General features: G+C 36.2%; 1 protein-coding gene across 3 annotated transcripts in view; it reads right to left on the bottom strand.

Annotated features, from left to right (window-relative positions):
- Positions 1 to 12,059, bottom strand: part of kif6 (kinesin family member 6) — a 52,601-nt gene that overhangs the window by 18,075 nt on the left and 22,467 nt on the right. For all 3 annotated transcript variants that reach the window (XM_044141910.1, XM_044141911.1, XM_044141913.1), the window contains 3 exons: positions 11,034 to 11,139; positions 9,450 to 9,606; positions 2,692 to 3,327 (listed from right to left, as the gene is read on the bottom strand). In XM_044141910.1, coding sequence (XP_043997845.1) covers positions 2,692 to 3,327; positions 9,450 to 9,606; positions 11,034 to 11,139 — 899 coding nt within the window. The remainder of the gene's footprint in view (positions 1 to 2,691; positions 3,328 to 9,449; positions 9,607 to 11,033; positions 11,140 to 12,059) is intronic.

The raw sequence follows: 12,059 nt of genomic DNA, 5'->3' as shown, positions 1-12,059 counted from the left end.
GTAATATACAGTAACAAAAACCATTACTATTTATTTTTATTTAAAAAGTCAAAGAATAACACAAACATAATAAATATTTCTTTCCAAACCAGATGTATAAAAAGTGTCCTAATGACTCACTGACAAGTGAGTAGAAAAACAACTAAACATATTTAAATTTCCAGCAAACATAATGCAATGGTTTTTTTGGCCACAATTTAGTCATCAGTTTTATGACGCTGAATAAACTCTGGATCTCTGCACAGTGATAGTCAATAACACCATAGGCAAATATTTATTACATTTTTAAACATTTTTTTTTTATTTCCCAAATTGCAAAGCTCCTCTGCACAGCATTAACTTTTCCCTTCTGCTTAACAGCTGATAGAGCTTAAAGTGTGTTCTGCTCAAACTGTAAGAGCAAACAAAGCAGAGAAGAAGATTCAGCATGAAGTGTGATGAAATGAGAGAAGCATTCCAAACCACAGACATCATTGCTAGCAAGGGTTTGCAGGACCTAGGAATTCTGTTTTTCCTAACGTGAATAAATGGGATCAATATTCAGGGATAAAATACCTAACTTGGCTAACGTACAATTTAGTTTATGAATACAGTCCTATCTCATTTTATATAACTATATAGCTATAACTATATATAGTTATATACAGACAACTGGGAACAACTTCACTGCAAACTGAGTAGCCACTGCTCTACTCCATGGGTATGCTGCCACTTTTTTGTGCTCTGAAGATGCCTTCTGCATGTTTAACTTTACGCTTGTTATAGTCGGTTTAGCACCATTCTCTGGGATTTTTATCAACGTTTATGGATTTAGAATGTCAGAGAATTAGTCTTGAAAAATCAAAAAAAAATCAAAATTGATACGCCTAGAAGTGAATCAGGAAAACAATTCCGGACTGGACTAATATTATATATGGAATCATAACTTCTGACTGTAACATTGTGTTAGCAGCTCATCAATGGCAATAGGACAATGGATGCTAAATAAAAATACTGAGCTCATTAGTTTTTTTACCCCTTCAAATAGGGAGAGCAATTTATTAATGGTGAGTCATAATTGGACAAAGAAAGTTAGCAAAAACTTTCATTTCTCTGCGAGGACCACTTGGATGACAAAGTTTAGCCTTTATGGCATGACATGACAAAGTGATTAATGAAGGTTGGACGTGATTTATCAGTGATTTTATAAACTGCTGGTTTGCAGGCATACCTCAGAGCTCTTCCTTCTGTTCTGCCCCTTTATATGACTGATCATTAATTCTGTCTGAGTTAAAACATGTGCTTCATTCAGCAGGGACCCTATTTTGTTCACTCTATTACCAAAACTGGGCACTATTGCAGAAAAATGTCAAAGTATATGAGGGAGCTGTGGTTCGGACAGACAACAGCACAGCTTCATGAGTTTCTGGCTCACACATCAATGCTCGATGGCTATGACTAAACTTTTAAAGGGGTTGAGTTTATCATCACACTTAAAGCTCCACTGAAGCAAAATTAACCAGGAAAAGCTCAATAATTGTTGCCTCTGGCTTGAGCCATAAAAGCTCAACTGTCTTAAATGTCAGCAACCTCTGAGTTCTTGTTTCACTTTAAACAGCTAGAAAAACAATACTGACAATGCACAAACATCTGCTGTGTTAAGTGTTGCAATTGAACATAACTACCTTCAAAGGTTTAGATTGTAATCTGTGTACCAGAGAAAAACAGGAAGAGTAACTAATCAATTTAAGCTTGAGATCTTAAACTGATGTCAGGAAATCAATTTAAGACAAAAGTGACCAGCAGTCTGGTTCATTAGTTCATATTCGAAATTGTTTCCAGCACGCAGTGACCAGAAGGAAAACAAAGCAAATAAGTGTTTTAAGTAATTATCGTGAACAGAGGTTCTATTACAATGAGATACTGTCTGAACTGTGTTTGGATAAATATTGCAAAGTTCTCTTGGCCTCTGCTACACCCATCATGATCCACAGAGAATTACAATTTTCAAACTCATCAAGTTTTCACAAGCAACAAATTACATGTCTAATATACTGTGCTGTCTACAGCTGTGCTGCTGAGACAACAAGACAGTTTGAAAAATAAATCTTTTAATTATCCCACAATCCCACAGGTTGCATTGTACAGAAATTAAAGACGTGTGAAGTCATACCCGGAATCCAAGATCCTGGTCACGGCCCACAGCTCACAATAGACAGCCACAGTCTATATGACTGCATAAAGCTGTCTACATTCCAGCTGAGAGAGATCACCTGCCTGGAGACTCAGCACCCAATTTATCACAAACTTATTTCTTGATCCAGATCTGGAAGGTTGAATGTCAAGTTGAAATTTTTCTGAAAGTCTTTTACGGTAACTGTGTTTACCTGGTGGCAGTGAACAGCTACAATTTTGGAAACTTTCAGCTCAATCTGATTGGCTGCTTGCCACAACTGTAGGTTTAGGAGTCCTTATTATTCTGCCTTTTGGGCGTACCTGTTCAAGATTTTTCTGCACAACGTGCTTAGTCAAAACCAGAAAGAATTAAGGTAATTCTTAAAACAATCCAGCAAAGTATAAGTAATAAAGTGGCCACTTTTGTGCAATATCATAAAATTATTTTAGTTTTTAACTAAGGAGTGTCATAAACAGGAATATATTATAACTAAAATTGTGTTTCTGAAATAGAGAAAGAATAAAATGTGTAAATACCTTCTTTCATACACTGCCCAGCTCGTCCTCGTTCCACTGGAACCGTTTCCATGTTTTCCTCTCTACACTGTGGCATTGTGGACACTTTCTGGTCCTCTGCCTGCAGAGTTACCATGTTTTCCACTTTTAACTGAACTGCTGTTGATGCTTGGCCTTCCCGGTCCACTCCAAAGCTGTTTGGGTTTCCTTCGCTAAACCAAGGGCCTGAGCACACTTCTTCTCTTTGGTTTGTTGGTAAGGTGTCCACATTTTGATCTTCCAACTGCGGCGCTGTGGAAACCTTTCCGCTATGATCCTTAGTAAAGGTCTTATTATTTCCTTCATTATTCTGAAGCACTGGATATGGTTGACATGCATGGCATGAGGCAGAAATGTCAGCCTTTCCTACTCTCAACTGTGGCATTCTAAACATTCTTTCACTATGGTATCCTGCTGAAGTTTTATTTCCTCTCCTCAAGTGAAGCCTTGTGAATCCTTGCCCTCCATAGTTTTTGAAAAATGTCCCCATCTTTGTTTCTTTAGGCTGTGAAACAGGATGTGTGCTCGACGACAACAAGGTATCAGGAAGGTAAGCAAGACGTGCGATGGCATCATCTGCTTTTTTCGTTTCTTTCCTCAGCATTTTCACAAGGATACCTGCAGCAACTGGTTAAAGACTCAGCAAATGCAGCAAGGAGAACATATTTAACTTAATAGCAAATACATTATAATGCACAAAGAACAAAAATAAAGCTTAAAATAAACATCCCTGGACAGATATCTAGGAATACCCCAACAGCTAATTTTAGACTTTATGCTCTTTTTTGTAAAATAAATCTGTCAAGAATAAATCAAACATCTGCGTGGAAATTTGAGACCAAAGGTCTCAAATATTATAAGACAAGGTAGGGTCTGGTAAGAAAGTTTCCCTGTGTGACAGCAAGCTTTCTTGTTTGTTTAGTTTAAAAATGAAGAATGAGAGGTGGAAATGTAAGTTCTTAGTTCGTTCCTTGTCATATTTCTGTTTATAGTCAGAGTAATGAAAAATAACCTGAGTTAAGAAAAACACAACATATCGACTGAAAAGTGATAAGAACTACTTACAACAGCAAACAGAAAGCAAGAGATCAAACTTGTCTCCAAATTGAAACTGATTGGTGAAAATGAGAGGATGAATGACATGTTCAGGAACCAGTTTGGTCTTTTTACGCATATCTGTATATGAATGAACTATCAAACAGTTGAGAATTAATGCAACTCCTACAACAATGTCAATGGAAGTGTGTTTGATGCCATAATCCAAACCCATGATTTAAAGTCACACTGCACATTAGTAAGCTATTCAGTTTTCTTACAGTGAGAATAACAGACATCTTTGTGGGAAGACTGCAACTATCGTGCTCACCAGATATTTTGGGATGTTCAAATTAGAGTAATTCTTTGGATGATGAGTAGATAATTTTCTAAAGGAGCTGGAGAAGTTACTTTAGGTCCTTGTCAGTCAACACAAAAGGGATGTCAGTGGTAACAAAATGTTTCCAGCGAAAACCAACCATTGCCAACACTGCCAATTCCAACATATCAAATAACCTACAAAGGCCAAGTTTTACAGAAAAATATTACTTTTCTGAGGACTTCAATAATTTTACTTGTTGATAATACACAGTCTGCCCTCTATCAAAAATTGCAATAGACCAGCCATTACTCAAAAACCACTTCTAACCCTCTTTATTCTACAAGTGTTTTTCAAAAATTTAATTTCTTTGTAAATAATAAGTTGTTATGTATTAATGTACAATTCATTTGTCCCTGGTGTTTTTCTATTTGGGTTTCAGGCTATTCATAGAAAAAAAAGTAACAATAAAAAAATAATTCATTAGTGGTTAGATTCAAGAGACTATTCCATTCTTCTTTTAGATCACACATCAATATGTCAATCTGTTGAGCATATTTTAATGCAGCCTGCGTTTAATCTTATCTAAAACCACACTTGTATTAATTTCCCTTAACTAGTTAGCTAGCTAATAATAGAAATAATCTTCAATTCATACAGGTTATCACCTTGGATTGCAGCGTTTTTAATACCAAGATCCCATCATGGTAAAGTTGACCACAAAACTCAAGTGACTGTTGAAAACTTAAGTGAGGTTTCACGTAAGATCTGCGGACCGCTTCGCATGTCATTTACTCAACATTTTGTGGTCAAACTCAGTCCCAAAGCGCTCTCCTCATCTGTCTCAACTCTCCTCCTTAAACTGTCCAATGACATCACAGAAAATAAAAGTACTTTGAAAGTAACTGCTGACAAATATACCACAAACTGCTACAATTTCAGTGTATGCCATAAATATTATGTTACTGATGAAAACTTAAATTAATAGCTTGCACTCATATTCATTTGATTATAAGTGCAATTAAAACAACTAATGTACTACTGTTTCAAACCAGCCTCTGGTGAAGCTTTTTAAACATCCTGGTCAACATCATTGTCTAAATTACAATTATAACATACCTTCTGTTTCTCAGACTGACAAAGTCTAAAGAATTCTAACTACCGGTATCCATTTGTGCTCTTAGTGTCTAAATCTCAATTTGATCATCTTGGTTCTCTATTAGCAATTTCTAATAAAGCAAAATGTTTTGTGTTTTAAAAGAAAGAAAAGCTAATACGTAATATCCAACATGATTTGAAAAGCAGAAAATCCCAATAAAATAAGTCGATGTTTGTGGCTGTGAGGTGTGAATACTTTTACAAGGCACTGCACCTCTGTACCTTTAGGTTCTACAATGTTATCAATATTAAATATCTACATGTATTTTGAATACAAAGTATATCAGAGAATAGATTTGAAGCAGAGGATAGGACAGATCTACAAAAGCTAGAATAAGGCCAGGAGACATGGCTGGACAAGCCAATGCCAGTTCTTCTGTTAACGCAACACTCTCTGCAAGCAATTAAATGTTTACACATAATCAGTATAATTAACAGTTCCTGTGTGCAAAAGCTACAATTTAGATAATCTTATGCAATCAGCACTGATTGTCTGAAAAAAGAACAAAAAAAAAACAAAAACACGTGGCTGTCTATAAAAACTCCCGCCTGCATTCAGCATTCAAACCGTATCTTGACTCATTTGGTAACAATACTAATAAAACTACAGCTAAGCAGCAAACAACATAGACCTTCTAAGGTCTGATTTGAATGCCTGAATATAAAGTGTGTTGTCATAATTTGGTGGTGAGGCAGAGGCAGCAGACCCAGGGAGAGATGAATAAGATGGCTTAATGAACATCTAAATCCAAAAGACCAGGCAACACAAAGGAGCACAGGGCAAATGCTCACACTGGTGACAACAGGCAGACTAGACATACACACCGAGGACCCAACGAGGAACACAGAACACAGGTGGGGTTAAATACACAGAGGGTAATCAAGGTGACAAGAAACACCTGGGAACAATCAAGGGGAGACAGGACAACACAGAGACACAGAAACTCAAAATAAACACAGAAAAGGAACAGATCCTGACATGTGTTAGCATATTCATAAACTCTATAAAAGGTCTAGTGATGATAATTATAAAGACTGTTGGGATACTGCTGCGCGAGGCCCATCTGAAATTAGATAATATATTTCTAACATGTTAATAAATCCAGGAGATTTCCTTAAGAGCAGTTAAACCCGATGTTCAATAATGATGGGTTCACAGTTAGGCTGGTTTTAATTATTAGACAGTCTTCTGCTGAGATCCCTGCAGATTAACTAATTCTTTAGACAAACAGAGCAAACAAAATTCAGGAACAATATGTTCCTGAATTTATGAAACCTTTTGACCTGCTAAGAGGTTTGAAGTTATCCAAAAGACGGCATAAGACATGTCCCCCTCCATTGCATAAACCAAATCTTTTTGGGATACACTCAACAGAAGTGCACTGCAAAAAATCTAATTGAGCTATCTGTCCTTCTGAATATTACATCTCTTCTTTTCTACAAGAAGACTGAGTTGTTCTATTTTATAGCCCAGAGAGAGCTCTTGTTCAATCTTTTATCCTCAGTTTCCACCACAGCTGCAAAATATGGCTGATGAATAGTTTGGCTCTTCTGCTGAAAACTCTAAGAAGATGATAAGTACAATATAAATCCTGTGTTATACTGCACAAATCATAAGAATCCGGCTAAGAGTGAATACAAGTAAACCTCCCAGGCTTTGTGTGATCTCTGGAACTACATTAAATTCTGTCAATGGATAAAAGAGTAGAATGTGTCAAATGTGCAGTTTGGTTTGTTGCAACGGGATGAAACAAAAGCAGGGTTAATTGTTGCTTTATGTTCTCAGGTAAAACTTGCATAACAAGTGCTTTACGAATAAGCAAATTCATTTAAAACAGACTATGTTTTAATCCGTTCAAGTTTACTAATCTGCATAATGTCATAGTGTTGGTATGCTCTCAAAGACTGGAGTTGGAGGCCCATGTGTTATATCGTGTAAAGTAGATCTAACTGCGCTAGAATGCTGTAAGCATTAGCCCCCTTTGGTTTGACCCATAAGTCATAACACTGCCAAGACAAGATTGTTTATAGCATCACAAATAAATCAAATCCTAAACAGTTTGTTGTGCGTTTGTTGACTTTTCATGCCAGATACCACAACAACTAAGGTTAGTCATGAGAATGCAATGTCACCCCAATGTTTATTGGTTCCCTTTGTTGTTCCATCATCATGTATTAGCGTATGCCTCATCCCACCAGCAGAGCCAGCTAAGCATTACCAGGTGCTCCAACTCCCTTACAGTCGGTGGTGGATAGTTACACACTTTTACAGGCAACATTCCTGCAATTAACCCTATAAAGACTGTTTGTCAGTGTGGGAAGTGTGAGCCCACAGCACAAGCATTGGTGGCTGCTGCAAACACCTTTGGCACATTAAAGTTAAAGGTGTGAAACGCTTAGAGGCATGGACACCAGGGGGATGAGCTGGTAAATACAAGTGGCTGGAAGCGACGACACGCCTATAAGCATGGTCAGCCTATAATGTTACGTACCGCAGACAGACCACCATGACTGACAGACTCACAGTTTAGGCTGCTGCATTTAAATATACAAACTCCCCAATGAATGAAAATAAAGACAACGTACTTTGTAAGTAGCGTGGGAGCATTATCACCTGAAATATATGCTTTCTGACACACATAGGGGCACTGAAGTGGGCCACATTTGCATCCCATGAAAACTAGGGAGTGACAGTTTGAGAGGGGAAAATATACAAAGTGAGGAAATCACATTACACACATTTGGTCTAAGAAACACTGTGCTAAAATATCTGCATGATAATATTTAGTTTATTTTAGTGAGCTGAGGTTTGACAGGTTAAATAATCAAGAAGAAATCTCAAGTTTTCCTACGTGTGCTGGGATTTATTGAAAAAAACCACAACGAGAGGGGTAGAGTGGAGAATAAACCCTTAAAGTCTTCAGAAATATTATATTCAAACCTAAGACCTATAATTATGATCAATAGTGTTTATCATTAACAGAAGCCATGACATAAAAACATATCTGAGCAAATGCTTCAAGATATTTTTGGATTTGTGGCGCACTTGGCAAGAATGTAGTAATATTAAAAGTACATTATGTGTGTGCAAAGAAGTGTATTATTTAAACAAATATTTTTGCAATAATAATAAACCAAAGTTCTGCAAGGAAGACTTTCCTGATAAACGTGAGGAAAACAGCAAATTACCCTATTACTGGAATTAGTCTATAATTCCTATACTTTCTAAATTGTCTATAATTTCCCTAAATTCTTGTGTCAGTAGTGAAAGAAGAAAGAAATGGAATGAATTAGATATTTCCAGTTTGGTAGAAAGTGCTGCCACAGTTCAAAAAGTGACATTTAAAAATATTTCAATCACTTGTGGAACAATTGAGCTTAATGAGTGTATGAGAGATTGTAGCAGAACCTAAGCTTAGAAGTACAATGGGACATTCAACTTGACATGTCCATCTCCATGAGAATGAAAGCAGGCAAGGGTTTTAGTTATTTTTTTCTGGAAACTGAGAATCATTTTCTGTTTGCTATCCAAATAGAGTAAAGCTTTCACACATTGCAAACGTTGTTGGCTTGTACGACACTCTAAGTGTAGAATAATCCAATCCATGTTTGACTTGTCTATATACAGGTTTTCCTTTATTTTGCTTTTTTAATCCTAAAGTTGTTCTAAAGCCAAAATAAAGACTTTTGAATAATTTTAAAACTTTTAATAATCTATGCTCAGTGTAGAACAATACTGGGTAGGCTTAATCAGTTCAGGTGTTCAACTAGCGATGATCAAATGCAGTCAAGATAGAAAAAATACACACCATAATGATTCAAACTAGTAACTATTAGCAGGTCACAGCGTTCAAAGCACTTACAAAAAATTGGGGGATTCTTCCATGCTTTTGTAAGCAAGATCTAGTAACAAATCTTGCTTAGTTGATTCTGTCAATACAACAGAGCAATTTTCTTTTTTACATCATCCATGGAATCAAGTTTGAACCAAACACCTTTAAAACTAGTCCCAGTTGTACAGATCAGAGGTCAGCAACCTTAACAATTCAGATAGCCAATTTTACTCTTGGAAAACCTAAAAAAAATTGTCAAGAGCTGTTAACTTCATATGGTTCTGAAAAATGATAGCTTATCGATTAACTTTATGTTTCATCGTAAAACCATTGTCAGGAAAAAGACAGTCAGAAACTAAAGATTTTTGCAGCTGGGTCACAATGTCAAAGGATACTGATCTCATTGTCACGTTGTTTAAGCATTTCTTTCAGTTTAGTCAGTTCTGCTGCTGAACTGGAATTGCTGATTTGGGAGTTTTCTCTACTTCCTGTTGGTAACGGTCGTTGATCATTGTGTCCAGTTTCGGCACCTTTTTTGGCCAAAATCATTGACTGTAAAAAAAAGAAGAAAACAGAAAGAGAAAGATTACCCAGGTGTGATGAATGCAGTTTTTGAGCAGTCCACCTGCTCAAAAAACTAAATATTGTTAGTAATGTGGCACTGGGTTCCCAAAATGATGCTGCCACCACTAGGTGCCACTTTTCTTTCCTATTTGCCTCATATGAGTTAGTAGAGTACTTTCTTCCAGATATTTGCTTGGAGCACTCCATGCATGATTGGACGCACTAGGTTTTTCAACAATTTCAAAAACATTTGTGGAGTGCAAGAGATTTGGAAGTTCAGAATTTTAATAGGAAAAAAAAAGCCTTTTTTCTTTCACTTTATGTTGTACTTTAACTATATTAAAGCTTGCGGCTTTAAAGTGACAAAATGTTTAATATTTCTTGGGGAGTGAATACTTTTGCAAGGCTTATTAAACTTCATGAAGCTCAGCCGGAGTAGCAAATTTATGGAACTATAGCTCACTGGTGATTGTCAACACAAACAATCATGAAAAAGAAAACAAACTGCACATCAGAGTTAACCCTGAAACAAGGACAAGTTGAGAACCGGAACCCTACGTCAGGACCAAAGAAGAAGGAAATGGAATTTAAACCAGACATATTCAACAGGATTGCTGGAACCGAACTGAGGTGTTACTTGCAGGAATGTAAACTGAACAGGAGATAGAGTTTGTGCATCATAACAAGCTGTAGGGAATATAAACAGACATCTGGGATCTGGCGCTGCATCTGGTGGATGCTTCAGCTCCTACCAAACCAGAGTAAGCATTGCAGAGGATTATTTTCTTGTCCACCAGGAGCAGCAGTAGAAGCAGCAGTAAGAACACACTTTCTGTTTGCAAAACAGTGATCAAAAAAAGAAAAAGAAATTGCACTCAATCATTTTGTCCAGACACCATAACAAACAACAACATGAAACATATCAATTTTACTGTTTGGTGTAAAACCCATCATGGATAATGCATATCACTTTGCACACCAGAATTCATGACATCTATGTTCTTCTAAATAACTGTTAATTTACTTGTTTTTGAACTTGAGTTTATATTTACTGATTTATTTTTTAGATGACTTCAAATAACAATTCACCAACAAAACTATGCAACACTGTAATACTTGTGAAAAAAGTAAAAGAAAATGAAACTTTTGTTATTTTTAACACTGTTTCATAGATCCATATTTGGATAATAGTAAGACAAGATGCTCAAATCCATTATGTTTTTTTACATAACTGTAAGCGTTCTGTTAAGAGCAATAACTTTCTAATAGAAATATGAAAAGTTAAACAAATGAACTAGCTGAAATTGTCATAGGATGTGAATCATGTGTGACAGTGACAAGACAGAAAACTAAAAAACAAAAACAAACTTCACAAACAGAAGTTTGTGAAGCTTTACAAACGCTGACTATTTTACCTTCATCAGGAAGAAACAGTGCTGTATCTTTCTCATGTCAGGTCCCAGGGAGAGAGGCACATCTGGATCTGGATCATTCAGAAAGGCTTTGACTAACTCGTCCAACCTAAAAAGCCAAGACACAAAAATAAACACACTTACTTTTAGCAACGCCAAAATTCATGTTATAATCTTTCATCACATTTCCTTAACAGGCACACAAATGGTTAATGGCTTCATCCGAGCAGTTTAAAACGTGGGTCTCGTCAAACAAAACTATTTACATCAACGTGAGTTTCAGCTCCACTGGAGCGACCTGTTGATAAACTATCACTAAATGATAGTCCAAACACTGCATCCCGACATGCGGAAGAAGCCACTGGAAAAGACCAGAAAGCATCCATCCAGACGGACCAAATGCAGGGATGACAATGTGCGGCTCTTGATTTTCTGTTACATGTCCAGCTTAGAAACAGGCCAGGTTTTTATGATGGAGGGTTTAACACAAACATGCTGGTCCCTTCAAGAGTTTATGATTTATGGTTTTCTGAAAATCCCTTGATGCCATGCATAATTATTTTAAAGAACAACAAATTAATAAAAATACTCCTAATATAATTAAGTTTTATGTTACAAACACTTTTAATGCGTAAATTATTTAAGTGATTAATAATGTGGGCATTTGGTTGCACTGGGATTTACTTATGGGCTTCTTACAAATGTATAAATTTTATAAGATTTATTTGCAAAACTTTGAAGAATCATGTATCCTTTTCCTTTCACTTCACAAATAAGCACAAGGTCTATCAAAAATGTAAATGAACTTCAAACTAAACTATTCTTAAACTATTTTTGTAGAAGAGGCTGGCCACAGATATTAGAGCCACAACAACAAGAACAACAGTCAAAAAACTATTTTTAATTCTTTTATACAAATTTTTTATTCATATTTTTTATTATTATTTCTAACATTGTGACACTTTTAGCTCTCATCAATTTGCCCTAGATTAACATGTCAACCAATGCAGGTCAGAACATAAGAATGCA

The sequence above is a fragment of the Gambusia affinis genome, linkage group LG16 (assembly GCF_019740435.1).
Source record: "Gambusia affinis linkage group LG16, SWU_Gaff_1.0, whole genome shotgun sequence".
NCBI classification, from domain to species: Eukaryota; Metazoa; Chordata; class Actinopteri; order Cyprinodontiformes; family Poeciliidae; genus Gambusia; species Gambusia affinis.
The sequence above is the reverse complement of the archived record's forward strand: the minus strand, read 5'-3'. Positions and strand labels throughout refer to the sequence as shown.